Source organism: Sarcophilus harrisii, chromosome 1, assembly GCF_902635505.1.
Source record: "Sarcophilus harrisii chromosome 1, mSarHar1.11, whole genome shotgun sequence".
In the NCBI taxonomy this organism is placed as follows: domain Eukaryota; kingdom Metazoa; phylum Chordata; class Mammalia; order Dasyuromorphia; family Dasyuridae; genus Sarcophilus; species Sarcophilus harrisii.
The window spans coordinates 486,315,914-486,338,009 of record NC_045426.1 but is presented as its reverse complement, the minus strand read 5'-3'; the positions used below and the strand labels follow the sequence as shown (position 1 = coordinate 486,338,009).

The following is a 22,096-nucleotide window of genomic DNA, read 5'->3' as shown; positions in this document are numbered from 1 at the left end:
AGATCATAGGAGAGAGTTCTGACAAAAGGTGATACACTGAAGAAGGAAATGACAAACCACTTCAATATCTTTCCCAAGAAAACTCCATGGTCAATATTAAAATGACAAAGGACATGATCTCTGAAGATGAGCACCTCAGGTTGAAAAGGATTCATCATGTTACTCAGGAAGAGCAGAGGACAACTTTAAGTAGCTACTTAATGTACTAATGAAATGATTGGGGCAAAACTGAAAGGAAGCTCAGTTACAAAGGCATCGAGCAATGAAAGGAAAGTTTGCTATAAAGATTAATGTTGCATTGGAACCAGGAATGTAAGATTTATATACCAAGGTAAACTAGATGTGGTCAAACAGGAGATGGAAAGATTAAACATCAACATTTGGATGTTAGTGAGTTTAGATTTAAGAGGTAGATTTAATTTAGGTGATCACTGCTTATACTATTGGTGCAAGAATCCCTTGGAAGAAATGGAGTAACCCTCATTGTCCATAGGGTAACAAAAGAAGTACTGGGTTATAAGGTCAAAAATAATATCAGGCAAACCATTCAACATCAGAGTAATAAAATTTTATGTTACAACCACTGATGCCAAAGAGGCAAAAATCAGTTCTATGATTTCTTACATCTTCTAGAAATAAATGCCAAAAAAAGATGTCGTACTTGTGATGGAGTGAGTCATCTGCATCCAGAAAGAGGTCTGTAGGGACTGAATGTGAATGACATTATAGTATTTTTACCTTTTTTTGTTATTATTTGCTTACTTTTTTTCTTTCTCATTTTTTTCCTTTTTGATCTGATTTTTCTTGTGCAGCACAATAAATATGGAAATGTGTATAGAAAAAAAGATGCCGTATTCATTTTAGGGGATTGGAATGCTAAAGGAGGAAATCAAAAGATAATCGAAACATCTGGAACTGTGGTGTAGATTTTGAGCTTCTTGTTGCAAATTTTAGATTTAAATTGAAGAAAGTAGGGAAAACAATCAGACCAAATAGGTATGAACTAAATAACATCCTTTATGAATACAAAGTGAAAATGATGAATAGATTTAAGGGATTAGATCTGTTAAATAGAACAGGGCTTTTAAAATTTTTTCACTTATCACCACTTTTCACCTGGGGAATTTTTACACAACCCTGGGTATATAAGTATATAAAATAGATGTACAAATCAAATATTTCCTGATAATAAATTATAAATAAATTTATTTCAGAACAATTCTTTGCTATACATATACATTTATCATTTATTAAAACAAAGACAAATTTACATACTAATGAGATAATGTACTTGTTTAATTTTAGATAAAGAATTAAATCTTGGCAAAATATTTGATACCTTTTACTGTGTCAATTTTTTGCAACTATCACATTGTAACATAACCCCATATGGGGTTATGATCCACAGTTTAAGAAACTTTAACAGAAAATGCCTAAAGAATTATGGACAGAGATTCATAAGAGACAGCAACAAAAAATATTCAAAAGCAAAATAGTTGACCAATGAAGCTTTCCAAGTAGCTGAAGAAAAAAAAAGGGAGAGGGAAAGGAGAAAAGGAAAAGTATTGCCCTACTGAATGCAGAATTCTAGACACTAGCAAGAAGAGCTAAAAAAGTTTCCTTAAATGAACAATGTAAAGAAATAATATAAAATAACAAAATTGGAAAGACAAAAGATCTCTTTAAGAAAATTAGAACTATCAAAGGAATGTTTCCTGCAAAAGTGGGCATGAACAAAGAAAAAAAAATGGTAGAGATTTAACAAAAGCAGAAGAGATTAAGAAGAAATCGCAAAAATATATAGAATTATTGCAAGAAAGATTTTAACATCACTGATAACCACAATATTCTGTTCTGGTTACTGATCTAGAGCCAGATATCCTGGAAAATGAAGTGAAGTGGGTCTTAGAAAGCACTGATAACACTAAGGGTAGTGGAGATGATGGAATTCCAGCTATCATGTGAATTGGAAGAGAATATTTAAATTAGGGGCAGCTTGGTGGTACAATGAATAGAACACTGGGTTGGGTATCAGGAAGATATCTTCATAAGCTCCATTCTGGTCTCAGACACTTATTAGTTGTGTGACACTGGTTAAGTCACTTAATCCTATTTGTCTGTTTGTAAAATGAGCTGAAGAAGGAAATGACAGTATTGTTGCCAAGAAAACCCCAAAATAGGAGCATGGACAGTCAGACACAACAAACAACTCAACAACAATGTGCAGTGCTTAGCATATAGTAAATAATAAATGTTGATTAACTGATCAGTAAACAGTAACTTCATGATATACATTTAACCAAATTTTTAACAATTTGGTAACATTCTCCAGTTGTAATGATTGATTCAACAACAATTTGATGCTGGATTCTTTTTAAAAATATGGTTTGAATTATTTAAAAATTAATACATTTGATGCCTTATCATGCAATCCATTTATTAAAGTTTAATGTTGTATGATATTTTTAAGCCCTATATGAACATTCAAAATGAATGAAGATATTAAGCAGCAAAATACCAGAGAGGAAATAGATAAGTAGATATATCTGGTGAGGAAGACCAAAATCGATGACAGTTTTAAAGTAGCTGTGGTATTAAATCTGCATTTATCAAGACCATAGGGCAAAATCTCAAATTAATGAAGCCTAACATTTTCTGGATTTGTCAGAGTATAACCTTCTATGGAAAGCTATTTCCAGGACATTTAATCATTTGGTTCATATTCCTCTGGCTGGTAGCCCTTGGATATTCTTGCTGAATTTATCAAATGGCATCTGGCTTTCAGAGTTAGGGTAAAATGGCCTAGACCTAAATATTTTTATAGCACAGTGCCAAACAAAGAGAATGTGTGTGTGCATGCACTTGTATGACAAAATCAGTACTCAGAACTCATGTAGATTTGATCAGACAGTGTTGAATCTCTGGATGAGGTTCTGTTTCTTGGCTCTTCCCCTATCCATAACAAAATTTAGATAAGGTGGCTTATATGTAGAGTTACCTCAAACACTGATAATTGTGTTCTTTACCATAAAGTACTCAACATACAAATATTGAATATGGGATAGTTTTTATTTCCTTTATTATAGAAAATATATAAAATGCAAAGGCTTCCCAAATAAACATAGAGAAAGCATTAAAAAGCCCCTTACCTTTACACTGCTTCCTTCTCCCACATTTCTCTCCAAACCCTAATAAACACTTTAAGTGGGATCACTGAACAGATTTTTCCCATTCCTCAGACTTACCAAGCCTATGCAAATCAAAATTATCAGGGGATCATGGCAAGATCATAATCCCCTGGCACCTTATGGCATAGCTTTCAGTTACAGAATCCTGTTATCTACTGAGAAACATGTTGTTAAAAAAAATCTCACTCCTGAGAGGCCAGTGTTCATCAGGCTCAGAGACTGAGATATCATCCCACCCCCGAAGTTGAAGATGTTCATTCTCAGGATCATTAGTCTCAAGCCTATGCTCAGAAAAGGAAACAGAAAAGCAGACACAGCCAGAAATTGGAGGTCTGTAAAGCTAGAGTTAGGCTTGTCTGGGCAAGTACAAATCATTTGCCACTGCTAAGTGCTTCTCCTACAAGAAGATATTTTCTGCTTAGGGGAGGGGGAAAATAAGAAGGAAAGGTAGTACAAAGAAAGATTCCTACCCTACTATTTTAAAAATAATTTAATTAAATATCATAGACAACCATTTATTAAAATTTAATATTGTGTCTGCAAGTCCAAAGGGTTTTCCCTTTTCCCAACGGGCTAAAATATTAGAGCTGTTTCAGTTGTGTGTGTGCGTGTGTGTGTGTGTGTGGTCTATCTGTCTTTCTGTCTGTCTGTCTAGTCTCTTGCCCTGAGTCTCCATCAACCATTCATTAATATATATATATATATATATATATATATATATATATATGAATATATCTTTTCCATATAAGAATTCCCCTTTTAGGAATTAATGAACAGAAAAGCAAATGAAGGTGGCCTAGCTGTACCAGATCTAAAACTATATTATAAAGCAGTGGTCATCAAAACCATTTGGTACAGGCTAAGAAATAGACTAGTTGATCAATGGAATAGGTTAGGTTCACAGGACAAAATAGTCAATGACTATAACAATCTAGTATTTGACAAACCCAAAGGCCCCAGCTTTGGGGATAATTATGGATTATTTTGGGGATAATAATTCACTATTTGGCAAAAACTGCTGGGAAAATTGGAAACTAGTATGCCAGAAAGTAGGCATAGATCCACACCTAACACTGTATACCAAAACAAAGTTGAAATGGGTTCATGATCTAGACATAAAAAATGATACTATAAACAAATTAGAAGACCATAAAATAGTTTATCTCTAAGATTTGTAGAAGAGGAAGGAATTTGTGACCAAAGAAGAACCAGAGATTATTATTGATCATAAAATAGATAATTTTGACTATATTATGTTAAAAAGTTTTTATACAAATCAAACTAATGCAGACAAGATTAGAAGGGAAGCAATAAACTGGGAAAACATTTTTACATCCAAGGATCTGATAAAGGCCTCATTTCTAAAATACATAGAGAATCAACTCAAATTTATAATAGCTCAAGCCATTCTCCAATTGATAAATGGTCAAGAGATATGAACAATTTTCAGATGAAGAAATTGAAACTATTTGTATCACTATTGATCAGAGAAATGCAAATTAATACCACTCTGAGATACCACTACACACCTGTCAGATTGGCTAAGATGACAAGAAAAGAAAATGATGAATGTTGGAGGGGATGCTGGAAAACTGGGATACTGATGCATTGTTGATGTTACTGTGAATGGATCCAGCCATTCTGGAGAGCAATTTGGAACTATACTCAAAGAGTTATCATCAAACTGTGTACACCCTTTGACCCAGCAGTGTCTCTACTGGGCCTGTATCTCAAAGAGATCTTAAAGGAGGGAAAGAGACCCACATGTGCAACAATGTTTGTGGCAGACCTTTTGTAGGGGCTAGAAACCAGAACTTGAATGGATGCCCATCAGTTGGAGAATGGCTGAATAAATTATGATATATGAATGTTTTGGAATATTATTGTTCTGTAAGAAATGATCAGCAGGATGATTTCAGAGAGGCCTGGAGAGCCTTACACGAACTGATGCTGAGTGAAACAAGCAGAACCAGGAGACCATTATACATTGCAACAATAAGACTATAGGACAATCAATTCTGACAGACATGGCTTTCTTCAACATTGAGATGATTCAAACCAGTTCTACTTGTGCAGTGACAAAGAGAGCCATCTACACCCAGAGAGAGAAGACTGTGGGAACCAGATGTGGAACACAACATAGCATTCTCTCTCTCTGTTGGTATTTCCTTGCATTTCGTTTTCTTTCTCAGTTTTTCTTTTTCTTCCTTCTTGATCTGATTTTTCTTGTGCAACAAGATAACTGTATAACTATGTATACATATATTGGATTTAATATATATTTCAACATATTTAACATGTATTGGACTACCTGCTAGTTAGGGAAGGGGGTGAGGGTAAGGAAGGGAAAATTTGGAACAAAAGGTTATGCAAGAGTCAATGTTGGAAAAATTACCCATGCATATACTTTATAAATAAAAAGCTTTAATTAAAAAAATGCCCCTTTTATTCTCGCAATTTCATCCAATTAATTGTAATACTCAAAAAATTGATCATAGTTTCTCCTAATCAACCTCCACTAGATTCATACACACAAAACAAATATTTATTACATAAAGGACAAACTTTTTATGGTAATTGCACATATAAGGTAGAGCAAGAAATAGGAAATACTAATTTGAATGAGTAAAGATGAAAAAAAACTTTATCAAGTCAAATGGATACATGAGTAAAAAGAACATGCATCCTATAATTTCAAGGGTTCTTATGTTTGAACTGAAACATGGGCAATAACGCTTAAAAAATAACAGACTGATTGGAACCCAATGGTGGGGAAATGAAAATTACTCTCTAAAGATCAGAAAAAGAAAACTGGACATTTGTCAACTCTTAAGTTTCATTTCCATTTCTAGTAGAATCTATTCTAAAAGGAAAAATCTTGAAGTACCTTGGGATAACCAGCAATAGTTTAATGAACAAGCACAATATCCCCAAGCACAAGTAAGCTGAACTCCATTGGCAATGTATTAGGGGGCCATTTTGTAAGCTGGTATCACAATCTCATATTTTAGTAGATTGAAGGAAATGAGTTACTTCAGTGCACTAAATAGATCCTTTGTGGCATGGAAGTGTAACTGCACCTTCCAAGAGTGCATACAACTGAAGAGTAGTTTAGGTTCTGGGGCAGTTTGGCTCATTAAATCAGGAGAAAATGGCAGCATTGTTCAAAAGCTCAAATCACAGAACAAATGCATATAAGTAATGGAGCAAATACATCAAAACATGTCAAATTATTCACTAATGGAAAGTGAAAAAGCAATTTTAAATAGCATTAGATACAAAATAGTTCAGGGGCCTTACAGGCACATGTTTATATGAGAGGCTATTGAATTCAAATTGTTCAGGAAGCCATAGTCATGTGCTCTTACAAAAGGGGAGGTGAGTTCATTTGCTAGATTTTCCTCTTGGGCTGTAGAAGATAATTCTGCTAGAATTCATTCTCAAGGGCTTCTGGGATTTGAATATGGAGGTACTAAAGTTAAAAGTCCATGAAGGAACATGAAGCTGGGGGACAGGAAATTTTTTTTCAATCTATATCTAAAACCATACCAGTATTCGAGGTAAGACAGCATAATAGTTGTTAAGATTAGGGAACAGGGAAACCTTGGAGTTTAAAACATATAATTCTCAAAGTAATACTATTTAACATATAGTTCTAAGCAATTACATTACCACAGTAAAATAATGATCCAAAAAAGTTAAAATAGTGATACATATAAAATGTTCTAATTAGGATTGACACATTGACCTTCTACCATATAACACATTCTATAAAATATTTAACATTGTAAAAAGTTTAGTAGATGGGAAATTATGCCATTTTAATATATTTGTGGATTGACTTATTGACAACATAAATGCTAACAAAAGTATCAAACATATTCATTGAATCAGTTCTTCAATATATTATTTCTTTTAAATAATACTTTAAATATACTTGTCATATACTTTTCCATATATATTACATATTGTTGGTTTTGTCTTTGTGTGGAAAAGGGTCTAGTATAGGGAATATGAAGTGGAAGAGGCCTGAAGTCCCTCAAACAAGCTGATTTTATGACTACAAATAATAGATCAAGAGGTTCTAAGTGAAATTCAAGCTTATACAAGCCAATGAGCTAAAAAAAATAAGACATAGGGAGGCTTGTGACTTCATCCAAGGTCACGAGGCAAAGATAAGCCTTGAACTTGTTCAAGTACCTCTTCCTCCAAAAACAATGCTCTTGTCATTGTATCACATTGGTAAAATGTTTAATTAAAGGAAAAAGGGTATTGGATTTGTTTAATTAAAAGAATTATAATTGAATTCAACTAATTTATTTCAAATTGTAGAATCCTTAATGGCTTCAATTTTCAACATCCTGTCAAGGGAATAAAGCAAAAAACAAATTTAAAGAAACCTTAGAGATCCAGCTAAGTTAAGTCACCTCAAGGGAAGTTAAGATATGGAACTAGAAAGACAGCAAATAGACCAATGGTAAAGATATGTAAGAACTTTAAAAATAAATGCCTTTCACCATCAAGATGTTGGAATTGATACGTTTAGCCTCTAACATTACAATCTTGGACTTGTTTCTTCAGGAAGTAGAAATGGCACTGAAAGAACTATAAATGGAAAAAGTAATTCAACAAAGCCAACTATAATCAAAGTAGAATTCTATAGATGATGAGGGATTGATTCTCCTAAGAGAGGACAAGAAACCAAAGGTATGGAAATAAGTTCAGACTTTTATTCCCCTTGAAGTCACTGAAATATCAACAATTACTGACTAGTATGTGTGAGTGAACAATTTATAGAGGAATGAGAGGCATCATTGATGAAGATACAATGAATAACTAAACCAGAATTTTGTCATTATCATTGTACAGCTGATACAGAAAATACAAAGTCCTTATGTACTTGTTTATTGATTGTTTGAAAATAAACATTTCAATAGAGTAAAATACTACCTTGCAGGAAACTCCAAAAAAGTCTTCTAAATATTAATCAAAACCATACATCATCCTTTGAAAAATGCAAAACTGAAAAAAGTCCTCAAAACTTTATTTTATAATCCTATGATCATGTAAGCATAAAACAGGGCAATACACACTTGGCAAAAGTCTTCATCAACATCAATGGAGAAGCTAGAGTAGAGTCCAAGTAGAAAAAAAAAATCCTTAATTTCTTTTGAAATAAGATTCTTTATATTCTCCTTTTAGCTCTAGAACTCTATAGCAATGCCTGGGGTCCATAATCATTCAAACATTTTCCCTTTTGTACTAAGAAAAAACAAAGTAGCTGAAGAGTACCTGTTCCCCAGACTATAATATTCATTTGGATGAACAAAAACATTGAATTTATTGGAGCTTGGGCAAATACTGCAAGTGGAAAATAAATTGAACTTGGAATGGAACATGGCAGGGAAAGCAGCAGTTTGACTTTGGGAGACTATACAAGTTTCTTTTGAAACAAAAACTCATCTTTAAAAAAAATATACCAATATTCTTCAAGGATATTACATGGCAATGAACAAAAGGATTGGATTGAATGACATGTTTAAACCAATGGAGTGGTAGGAGGTTGACTTAAGAAAGTCATAATACATCACACATGAGGAATTATGTAGAAAGGGCATAAAGGGCTTCATTGAAGAAATATATGATTAAAAATTCTAGGCCGGTAAGAGAGCAATTGTTACCCAAACTGAATATTGCGAGGACTACACAAAAGAGAAGGCTAACAATAGACAGCTCAGATATTCCGGTGCTATCTACATAATATCAAGAGAATGTGCTGAGAAATTGGATTATGCCAGATCACAGACCATAGTCACAGCAAGGACAGATGGAGAAAGGTTTTAATCTTCATTGGTAGAGGGAATGGAATTATAAGGATGTTATTGATCCATATAAATACTGTGGTCAGGACTTTTTAGGTCATCTATCTAGAAGTATTTATTCTAGGGGTTATCCTAGAGTTTATGTTCATCAATTCACTTAAGTAATCATTTCCTCCGTGTCTATATGATACACATGTATTTTATATATGTATATACATATATATACATGCACATATAGAATTTTGCTTATTTCAACAGGCAATTAACTTTCATTTCCTATTAGGCAATGAGATTTTCTGACTATAAATAAAGATGAACATTATTTTCCTCTCATTTTAGAATTTATGTTACGTATAGGAAAAATAATCAGATGTGGGCTTCCTTCTCCCCCTTCTAATGTGAGGGGAAAAACTTTTGAAGATAAAATTTGTATTTCCAAATTTATTCAACCCTAATTGACTTAACCCAAATTTACAGGTTCTTTTTTATTCCTGGCAATGAAAATCTAAGAGAATATTTTAAAATCAGTTTTCAAACTTAAACTATCTCAGCATCAACTTCTCAACTACCAAATCTTTGCCAAGTTGCCCAATATGAAAAATGGGTGGATTTTACCTTTTTTTTCCCCCCTAACAATCCTGGGGTTATAAATACTAATTAAACCATCAAAATACAAATAACCACTAGAACTATGGGATACTTGATTTTCAAAATAATTGATTGCCATAAAGAAAATTTTTCCTGAACTAATTTTTTAAAATTCTATGAATTATAATGTCCTTTTGAGGGCTTTTATTTTTTAAAGCTTGTGGTGACTTGAGAGCATTTCTTGAGCACTCCTTCTCACTGATCATGGCAATGACAATCCAGTAACCTATATCTGATAAAATGAAATGAGGTATATCAGCCACTTTGCAAACTTTAAAGAGCCATATAAATGTCAGTTATTATCACCATTTATTAAGAGTGAGATTTTTATTTGGTTTTGAATTACTTATTTAATTCCCTCTAAGTTCAATCATTTTAGAGCAGTCATACTGGAACCACAAAGGCAGAGTAGAAAGAAATTACCCACTATATGAAAGCCATCATAGAGACACATTGGAAGCCATGGAGAATTCTACCTCCTTTTTGGTGTGACTGTATTCTTGCTTTTGATACTATGTAGGAAAATTTCCAATTGTTACAGACCTGATATATGCTGTGGAATTTAAATAATGCAGCCAATTTTTACTAAGCAAATATAGCAGCTCTGGTGTAAATACTGTCCCTGAATGGAAAATGTAAGCATTTAGAAGCTGCCTGGTGATCTACAACATGGTAGCAATTTTCAAAAATCATTATCATGGTTATTATGAGACATTTTGTCATTTTTTGTTAGTTTTTTGCCTGCTTAAAATCTGAAATTATCATGGAGTTCACAATATTCCTTTCATAAATGAAGGCAGTGACTTAGTTAGGAAACATAATATGATCAATATGAAAGGGTTTTGTTCAAATATACCTATTAAACATTTGGATTGCTTTAGGTCAGCATATTTCCAAAGATTTAATCAGTACGAGCACACACTGTGTCAATGGAAGAGATGAATTTCTTGTAGTAACTGGTTTTGCATGTTGTAGTGGTCAAAAAAAATTCATCACCTGTTAGCCAACTATCTAGAAATGATGTGGACAGCTTTTTGTTGTTGTTGTTTTTTGATGAGAGACAATTCATACTAGACATATTTCCAACTGAGAAGGACCTTTCAAGGTTGGTCACTGAGGATCCAGATCATCTCCATGTAATAATTAGGCATCAAGATAGGGCTTTACAGGTGGCTAAATATCATATGATGCAGAAACATAAACTATCAGTTGTGGACATTACTTAATACTCAAGATTTTTGTAATTGTATAAAAGGCAAATGAAGCAGTTGAAACAATTATATATAAACCAGATTTAGTATGCACATACATACATATCACAATAACTCAGAAAAAAGAAAACCAAAAACTTTGAAATAAGGATGTTTTATCTACACCATGTCAATTTAGATTCCATTCAGCAAATGCTTACAAAGACCTATTCTGTGGCTAAGGAGGTTGCTAGACATCTGGGCAAATAAAAAGATAAATAAGATGGTGGTCCTTGCCCTCATGGAGCTTACAGTCTATAATTAGTTCATTTATGACACATACAGAAAAAAACTTTTTCAACTGAGAATCAGAGAAGCATATAAAATTAATAAATCAGGTGTTATTTAAGGTCTAAAAAAGTAATATCTTTGATGGGATCAGAGAAAGCATCACAATATTACAATGCATTTGCACAAGCTAGGGGCGTAAAGAAGGAAAATTAAAATGTGAATATAATAAAGGCGATGAGTAGCTCTTTGCAAGTACACCTATCTATGAAAGATCTGGTATAGGTAATCACGGTGGAGAAAATAAATATTAGTTAGCAAGTATTAGTTCACACCGAAACAAACAAGTTTTTCTTCTGACAAGTCTTCCCTAATCAACCAACCACCTATGAATGCTTCTTTAATTTGCATTAAATTATCAATTCGTGTGAAAAATCTGTATTTATGTAGCACAAAATGTCATTAGATTGTGTTCTATTCATTTTGGTGTATCTAAATACTTTATCTTTCCAACCAGACAGAAGATGGGGATTCTTTTCAATGTCTTCTGTTTCAACACTTCTCAGCAACGTTTTGTGTAAATATACATGGAATAAATGAATGAATGGAAGAGTAAAATAACTGGAATTTTAATTACAAAATTTAATTCAGTTTTATCATTAGATGTTGTGGGAAGGAACAAAGAGATATTGTAGAAGTTAATCATTAGGAAAAATTAAAAAGAAAAAATTAATAACGAGAATTAATCACAGGTAGAAACCTATCACTCTCAGAGTTTAATCTGTGGTCTGTCTTATTTCAAATGAACATTTATCTTAATTTTTAAAAAATTAGAACTTATCATGAACTAAATATTAGAAAAATTAAGAGTTTCATTAAATTGCTTAACAACATTCTTTTGTGATTTGTTAATGAGGTACATAGAGGATGTATTTCAAATCAAAGACATCTAGTTAAATGATCCATTTAGTATGAAATTACTTAATTATGTTTCACCATGATGACAAGAGCAGTGATAAAGTCAGTAAAAAAAAAAATCATTCAGACTGGTCTTTTGATTTATATAGACAAAATAACTGGCCAACCAATTTTTTAAGAATTAAGCCTGTTCTCTCCATTATGAACAGTTGCCAGTACTTGCTTGTCATGATTATTACATCTTCACTATTGTTCTGACATTGTATGGAAAATCTTAATATCTTATTAGTATCAATACTGCAAAGAACTTGGTATACTTAAATGTAAAGTCTATAAAAAACATCAAACTAAAGTTGATCATTCTCAAGCTAGTGCTTTTCTAAACATAGATTGTTATTGAGTGATTTTTTTTCCATATGATAACACAGTCCAAAATTGTTTCTCCCTTGGCCTGTATGTAGTCACAAGAAGGATTTGAGTTTCCATTTTTCCATAGAGTTAAAATAAGTAAAAACATTCTATTATGATTATTGGAAATTTCAGCATTGGGTTCTTTTTGGGGATGGCTTTCAAAGTTACACAAGTGGAAAAGAAAAAAAAATTCAAACCAGTCACCAGATCCAAAATTAGCATTTTATTCAGAATGCTGGGGTCAGAGGTGTATCATTTATATTCTGGTACACAATACAGAGGCAAAGCTGTTGTCAGAAGTCTCTCCAGTTTAAAAGCTTTTTTTTTTTTTTTTTAAACACACACTTAGTAGTGCCACCAGTGTCAGGCCACCCCTTTCTTTTTTTTTGGTACAAATTATGTAAAACATTTGTGCTAAGAACTTTTCTCCCTCCCCAAACAAACAAAAACAAAAACAAAAAAACAAAAAAAAAATTAAAATTAAAAATAAAATTAAAATTAAAAAATTAAAAATTGAGTAATCTAACTACAGCTCAACAATTGAATCAAATGTCACTTGTTTTAAACCTGTTTTGTAAATATTTTATCCATAACGAAAGATATAAACATGCAAAAACCTGAATCCATAGTCCAAATAATACATACACATGTTCTGAAGTTTTGCACTTCTCCATAGACTATGCCAATAAAACATTATGTACACATACGATTTTTACAGTGAAGTGGAAAAAAATACAAGAAATAAAAAAAAAAAAAGTGTACATGGATTAAGACCAAAATGTGTCTAACATTCTAGCTTAGGAAAAAATTCAATTCTGCTACAAATTGGTGATATGAAAACTCCCTTTATTTGCAACCAGCTGCGTAAGTTTTAGAATTTTAGTGAAAAAAAAAATCTAAAGTCTAAAACTAGAAGTAATGTACATATCTCAAGCTCATGGTCTCTTCCCCCAAGGTAATAAAATCATTCCATGAGGTTTTTCTTTTTTTTTTTTTAAATTCTGTATTTTAATAAAAGCAAATGCAATGTAACAAAAGCATGTTGAAGCATATCATGGTTTAACTTACTGTTTCCACCCCAACATTTTTTGTCTCTTTTACTTATCATTTCAGAAATCAGTACCATTAAAGCCTTAAACATAAAACTAATTCCGATCTGAAAAAGGTACAAAAAGGCACATAAAATCCCAGTGCTTCTGTACTGTAAAATTCAAGTGTAACTGAGCTCAATTTTTTTTTCCAAACAGTATTGGATCACTGATATTCCCACTGAGCCCCAATGGGTTTGCAGTCTATGCCAAAGCCTTCAGCAAGCACTTGTGCTAGTAGACTACAAGGTTAAAGCCTAGCTTCTGTATGCTTTTTTTATTTTTTATTTTTTTGGGAATATCAGTCGAAATGTTTGTACTTGTCCAAAAACCAAGTTTGTTCTGTAGTTCAGTCATCGCCGCCTCCGTACATATCGGCAAGTTTCTTGAAGCGTGGACCCCAGTCATTTAGGTAATCATAGTCTTGCTCACCACCACTACTTGAAGAGTTAAGGGAGCTCAAAGATCCGGCAGTAGAGCCACTGCCTTCATAGTCAAAGACTAGCAGGGAGTCATAGGGTGGAGCTGTGGGGTCATTGTCAGCAGCCTTGAGTCCCTGCAATTTAGGAATAAAAAAGAGAAAATGGAGCAGATGGAGGAGGGGGGGAGGAAAGAGGAGGAAAGGAGAAAGAGAGAAAAAAAGAAATATGAAGCAACGTCTTTAATATCAAGACATCAACACTAATATCATAATCATATTTCTTTGACGTCAATATAATATTGATGTTGTGTTTTGACAATATCAATTGTTAAAAGGTAGTTGATATTGTCAAAATACAATATTTATCAATTGTCATAACATTATTAATATCAAATTCAATTCCTTTTGTGAAAGCTATATTTTCTAGGTGTCAGGTGAAAACTACCACCTTTTTCAAAATAGTCACTTCATGCTGATGCTAAAAATTAGAGATATTATTTCTTCAAAATGTAGAGAGCAAGTAATTCTTATTTCCCCCTCCTGATTCAATTTTTCCCTAAAATATTCTAAAATATATGTTTTCGATTGGGAAATACAGGATTTAGGCAGTGGTAGAAAGTAACTAGGGAAGCTAAGTGAAATAGAGTAGATTGCAATAGCAAAACAAACACAGGTATAAGGCACTGTAGGAAAGAAAGCAAAAATATGATGAAACATTTGTTTTAAAATGTCATTTAAATATATGAACTAGAGTAGCATTATTCATTCTTACCAAAATATTTGTTTGTTGAATCTTTTTTTTTTTGGGGGGGAGGTAATTTCTAATTAGGTCAAAAGGAAATTGTGACGTACATTGACTGACACCATTTTGATATAATAGAGTTGATTTTAGTCTCCCTCCCTTTCTGTTTAATCCAGAGCAATACTATTATTTCCTTGAATATTAGGAGGAAAATGTATATTCACTTCCCAAGAAAAATATGGGAAGAACTAAAAAGAAAAATACATTATTGGATATACTTTGTATGACTGCCAGAAGATGCCCTCTTTTTCTTAAGTGGGTTTTCGTTGGCAAAAGTTTGTTGTTTCTTATCTATCTGTCTCCAAAGAATATTCCAATGGAAGAAATTATATAATTAGGTTTCATGACAATTTTCACATTTAAAAAAAAAAACCCTAAGCACTCCAAAGTATATCATTTTTAATCCTTACAAAAATCATACTTCTTTAATTATTTTAGCAATAGTGTCTTTATCTTAATGTCGCTTTTCTAAAACCTATCTTTGTCTAATGTTTTAAGAAAATCACCAATGCATTCCTTTTTTAAAAATGATTTTTATTAAGGACTTGCCAATTTGCTTATTTATGAGATCAACTGAGGAGGAAGAGTGAATGAGGAAATTAATGGGAGAACTCAAATCTTTAGAGACTGAACTTGATCATACATAAGACTTTTTTAACCTAAGCTATTTAAAAATTAACCATAATTTAAAATATAAATATTTGTAGGTTTAAGTATCTTTATATAAATACATATTTCATAGGTAGTATCATAAGTATCTTCATATAAAAGTATATAGATATTTGTGTTTTATAACAATATACAACCAAAGAACTGGGAAAAGTTTATATAGTGTATGTGCACACATATAAAACACAAAATAAAAAATCTTCATAAATAATGATTGTTCACCCAAAAAAAAAAATCCGATACTTATATTTTTAAATTTTAATAATATTGTCCCAGGTGTTTCTATTTCATTTCCTGTCTACTTGTCTCTCTGTCAGGATCCTATTTCTTGAAGTGGTCATTCTCTGAAAAAAGGCATTTATAAGTAAGCAGCAACAATTTGGTCTCAAGCAAACAAAATAGAGAAAAGTATTTACTACTGATTTTCTAGTGGTCTCTAGATGTCTCTTTCCAACTTCCCCAAGTATCTAATTTAAGCACGACTTTTCTTCAGAGGAGATAACTGTATTTATAATCCAAAGAGCTGATAGTGCAGTGAAGAGAATGTTGGACTTATAGTTAGGAAGACCTAAGTTCAAATTTGACCTCAGTGCTCAATGGGCAAAGTCAATTAACTTCTTCCTCAGATTCCTCAACTATAAAACAGGGATAATTATAGCACTAGCTTCCCAGGATTGTATCAAATAAGTTAGCATTTGTACGGTATTTAGTATAGTGCCTGGAACATAGGAAATGCTTAACACTTATATCCTTCCTTCCTACCTTCCAATAACAAGCTTATAGTGAATCACAAATTTAGGGATATCAAGTATAAAACTTACCTTTGGTAAGATTTTATTCATTACATTGAATTGTTATGTTACAAAGAACTGCCTAAGTGCTGAGCAAAATGTAATTTCTCAATTGCATATTAAATTTCTAGCACCTGTCCTACTTTTTTTACACACCAGGTATTTAGTAAATGATTATGGAATTCAATCCTTCCAGAAAAGAGTTCTTATAAAATTGGAGAGTACTATTTCTTTCCAAGCTAGCAATAATTATAAGTGACCATACATAGCAGTACTGAATAAAAGGCAAAACAGATATAGAAAATTCTTGATAATAAGAAAGATAAAGCCTCTGATCACTAAAGAAACGATGTGTTTTGGTTTTAAGTCAAACCAGCTGAACTGCAGGATCCCTCTGACTAAAAATGACTTTTCTGTCTACTTAAACTCTTGGCATAAGTACTTCCTTCTTGCATTTTTACACTTCTCTTTGTAGTATTTTTTTTTCCTCTTGATGCTCTTTGCTCCCCAGTAGTCTCTCTTTGCTTCAATCAAAGCATGTGATTTGCTAATTCCTAACTCCATGACATTCCTCTGTGTGAAATACTTCCCAGCTTTCTCCTCCTAAAATGTCTCTTGCAATGAGTTTTGCTCTAGAGCTACCACTTTAAACTCTTCACAACCCCTCATATTTAATGATGTGAATGAACATTAACACTTGAGAATAAATATAAAAACCAGTATCAAATTAGAAGAATAAAGATGATACCAATTGGCAGAATTTTTGAAAAGATGTTGACAGAAAAAAAATACTGATCTTTTTTTTAAAAAAAGTTTATTAATGCCTTTTAATTTTAAATTAGTCCTTTCCTGATAATCACCTATAATCATATTCTCTCTGCCTAATACACACATACAAAAGAATGAAGTCTTATTGTCAGCAAAGGGAAAAAAAGATGGCTATGAAAAGCCAACATATTAATTATGCCTGACAATTGCTCCATTACACATTCAGTCTCGCTCTTTTCCAACAAAAAAGAAAAAGAAGCATTTTCTTTTCTTTTCTCTTGGGTCAAGATTGGTCATTTAAAATTGCTCAGTGATCATCTTCATTTGATTACTCTCTTCATTCACATTATTGTAGCCATTAGGTCTATTTGTTTTCATTTTAATTTGTTCTATATAATTTCCTATAAATCTCTCAATATTTCTTTTAATTTTTTGTATTTGAAATTTATTATGGTAGATTATGTGCTGTCGATGTTAGTATATGTGCTGTCGATGAGCACTATGCTGCAATATTAAATTACTTTATGTAATACCATTTATTTTTGTCATTCCCCAATTTATGAACATCTGCTGAAGAGTAGTACTCCTATGAGTACTATTGGCTATATGGGACCTTTCAATGACTTCATCGAAATATATGATTAGCAATAGGATCTTTGAGTCAGAATGTAAATGATTCAGCCATTTTTCTTACCCCAAATAATTCTTAATTCTTTGACAGAATGGTTCAATTTATATCTATATTAAGTGTATTAATATTTGTTTTTCTGCATCCCTTTAAATACTGAACATTTAAGTTTTTTTTTAAATCTTAACTACTTTGAGGGTAGTTTCAATTTCCATGTTTGTACTTTTGATTTTGATCTCTTGTCATTACTATATTATTAGTGACTTGCAGCTCATTTTCTATGATTGCTAATGGTTTGCAAATCATTTTTTAAAAAGACTGTTCAGAATCCAACCATTTTGGAGAGTAGTTTGGAACTATGCTCAAAAAGTTATCAAACTGTGCATACCCTTTGATCCAGCAGTGTTACTACTGGGATTATATCCCAAAGAGATTATAAAGAAGGGAAAGGGACCTGTATGTGCACGAATGTTTGTGGCAGCCCTTTTTGTAGTGGCTAGAAACTGGAAACTGAATGGATGTCCATCAGTTGGAGAATGGCTGAATAAATTGTGGTATATGAAAATTATGGAATATTACTGTTCTGTAAGAAATGACCAACAGGATGATTTCAGAAAGGCCTGGAGAGACTTACACGAACTGATGCTGAGTGAAATGAGCAGGACCAGGAGATCATTATATACTTCAACAACAATACTAGATGATGATGACCAGTTCTGATGGATCAGGCCATCCTCAGCAACGAGAACAACCAAATCATTTCTAATGGAGCAGTAATGAACTGAACTAGCTATGCCCAGAAAAATAACTCTGGGAGATGACTAAAAACCATTACATTAAATTCCCAATCCCTATATTTATGCCCACCTGCATTTTTGATTTCCTTCACAAGCTAATTGTACAATAATTCAGAGTCTGATTCTTTTTGTACAGCAAAATAATGTTTTGGTCATGTATACTTATTGTGTATCTAAGTTATATTTTAATATATTTAACATCTACTGGTCATCCTGCCATTTAGGGAGGGGTGGGGGGTAAGAGGTGAAAAATTGGAACAAGAAGTTTGGCAATTGTTAATGCTGTAAAGTTACCCATGTATATATCCTGTAAATAAAAGGCTATTAAATAAAAAAAAAAATTGGAACAAGAGGTTTGGCAATTGTTAATGCTGTAAAGTTACCCATGCATATAACCTGTAAATAAAAGGCTATTAAATTAAAAATAAATAAATAAATAAATATCATAAATGCAACAAAAAAAAATAAAAAGACTGTTCATATCCTGTAATCATTTATCTACTGGTAAATGGCACTTGGTTGTGTATTTGTGTTAATTAGCTATGTAACTTGGAAATATCTCATAAATGGATTTTTATTCGTTATCTTTTTACTCGACTTGCACTGATTTTGTTTACATAAAAGTTTTTAAATTTCATGGCACAAAAATCTTGTCTATTTGATCTTTTGTGATTTCTTTTTTTTTTTAATTCTTCATGTAAGCATAATTGCCATTTTAAACGGACTAATATTTTGTATTTAGGATAAGTAGTCATTTGAAACTTAACAAACATCTTTTTCTTCTTACACTTCTTTATCATCAAAATGTTTCCAGTTTTTCCAATAGTTTATGACAAATATTGTATCTTCTCCAAGAAGTTTATGTTTTAGAATTTAATACTAGGTTATGTCTACAGTATTTTCAATCATAATACAGTTTCCTGCATTCTATTTTGTTTGATAGTATCACCGTAATCAAAAATTTCTTCTTTTCAAGGTCTCATTTTTATTCTTACATTTCTTTAAATTCAAATTGTATTTCTCTTTCACAGCAGACTTTTTTCTTAACCATTGATATTTTTTCTCAGACTACTGATCCATTTACATTTAAGATTATACTTCTTAAGATTACATTCTCTGCCATTTGTTTCTTTTGTAATGATTTTTATCTCCTCTTTTAAGTCAGCACTTTGTACCTATTTTGACACTAATCCATTCTCACAGAAATGTTTTCCATTCCTATTTACCTATATCCTATCATCTGACTCCTATTCTTTTTGACCCTTTCCTTTCTTTACTCAGAGAAATGTGGGGTTCAAAATCATTCCTTCATTGTCTAATTTCACAATTTATGTAACACTCTTATAATTCCTTTTTCTAAGAAGCATTCCTTTACTTTGAACCTCTCTATTCCTTTTTTTAACTTATTCTAAATGTGTCATATTTTTGTTCTCTTCTGAAGTACCACATTTGAGTTTTCTGTATTACTCTATTATTCTAGGCTAGTGTGTTCACAGTCCTTTCCCTCTTCTTTCTTATTATTTGAATGTTTGTTTTACTTTGTGCTTTATTCTTAGGAATATTAATTCATGAAAAAGGCAGAGTGTGTGTGTGGAGGGGGAAGGGGTCCATTCTTTGTCCCGACTCCCAAGGTTCAGACCTACTGCCCTTACTGTGATCATTCAACTTCTCCTAAGGCCAAAATATCCTATTTTGAGACTTATATTCATCTTACTGCTCTGGGAGGTGGAAATCCCTGGGGATCCATACATCCCTTCTTTGGGGGTGTTAGAGATGCAGTCCTGGAAAGCACAAACATTAATCAAGAGAAGATCTGCATTAATCAAAAGGAGATCTCTACTCCCTGCCACAGACAAGGCCCATTATCAGCCCCTTCTTTCTTTCAATGGCAATAATCTTTATTTGTACCTTTTTCAATTGCCATTTTCACCTATAACTCTTATCCTACTATCCTAAGCTCTTCCCCAAGATAGCAAAATTTATTATAATTCATTTAAATTCTATAAGTAACCAAAAGATACGTTTAAAAATTTGAATCTAGCAGCAATGCATGGATTTGATTAATTAGTACTTAATCTGCTGTAGTCAAGAGTTCTGAGACATATTTTATCTTGCAGTGAGGAAAACATATGTCCCAATAGCTAAAGAACTAGCTTTGAAACCAGACATGTATTCAAGACTTGTCTCTGACACATACTTTATGACTCTAGTCACTTAACTTCTCACAAATCTAAGTACCTCACTCAGACTAATGAGTTGCAAAGAACATATTGACCTGCACTGAAAGAAGTCTTTCCCCTTTTCTTATCCCAGGTTGTAATCCCTATTCTTGTACTAAACTATTTAAATTTTAATATTTGTCCATTTTCCTGGGAGACAAATGACTCAAATTAATTCTGTATGCCTGACCTTCAAAATCACCAGCTTTGGCTTGTAGATTATTTATATATACTTTCAAAGTGATCTGTTGTTTCTCTTTGATCATTTTCTTCCCACTGATTTTTTTTTAATTCCAAATTGGCATCTTTTTTTCAGAGCCTCTGCTACTTTAGAGAGATGGCATATCATTATGTTTTGTAAACTGTTCATTTACTTTTTCATTTCTTTGTTATTGGTCTTCTTACCTAATGTCTATTCTAATAATATCTTCTCTTAAAGGAATTTTTTTTTTATTCTGGGGTTTTTGCTTTTTTTGTTCTATGATTTCATGGATATCTACAGAATTCCTCTTTCATTTGAGAATCTTTTTGTTTATTTTCCTTCAGAGTATGGTATAATGCTTACTTATAAAATTTTGACTATTTGGAAGGAACTCTTACTCATCTGTCTCCTCTGAGTTTCACTCTTGATTTATCTACTTGGGAGTGAAGCTTATAACCAGCATCTCTTTTTTTATCCCCCAATAGCTCAGTTCTCTTATCCTGTTGCCTTTTTTAGCCATATATCTTTGCATTGTGATGATGGGAATTTTTCTCCTTCAGGTTATCTTGGGACATGACCTCCTTGAGTTTGGACAGCAAAGTGGCAAAGTGGATAGAGGGCTAATCTGGAGATAGGAAGAGGTGAGTTCCATTCTAGCCTCAGACACTAGCTGTGTGACCCTGGTCAAGTCATATAGCCTATGTGCCTCAGTTTCCTTATCTGTAAAATAAGCTGGAGATGGCAAACCAATTTAGTATCTTTGCCAAGAAATACTCCCCACCCTAAAAAAGGAATTGCAAAAACTTGAACACAACTGAATATGATTTAATGACAAAAACACATGGTCTCCTTGAATTGAGACATGCTGAAACTGTTCCTTTTGTAAATTCTAACAATATATTGACCAGAGCAAGTGTCTATCCTCCTCTTCCCTTGAGATTGGAAGTGCCTCCCTCCTCTAGTTGGTTCTGCACCACTCAATCCCTCCTGCCTTCTCCATTCTATTTCCTTTTCTTTGTGTGTCGAGATAAAAATTAATGTTTTCTATCTCTTTATGAAGTATGGGTCCTACAGGCCGTGTCACGATGGGGTGAGAGAAAGGAACACATTATGTCTGTGACTAGGAAACCAGATGTGCTAGGAGTAAAGTTGATTAGTGAAGGTTTTCCATATTTCATTTTTCCATTATTCTACTGGGTTTTATGTTGCATCATGGTTTTTTTCCCCCCTTATCTTTTGGATTCAG

The 22,096-nt window shown here is 32.6% G+C and overlaps 1 protein-coding gene across 1 annotated transcript in view; it reads right to left on the bottom strand.

Annotated features, from left to right (window-relative positions):
• Positions 1-12,668: 12,668 nt before the first annotated feature.
• CDH2 (cadherin 2) overlaps positions 12,669-22,096 on the bottom strand; it is a 254,514-nt gene continuing 245,086 nt past the window's right edge. The window contains exon 16 of the mRNA XM_031946492.1: positions 12,669-14,109. Within this exon, the coding sequence (XP_031802352.1) occupies positions 13,903-14,109 (207 nt within the window). The 3' untranslated portion in view covers positions 12,669-13,902. The remainder of the gene's footprint in view (positions 14,110-22,096) is intronic.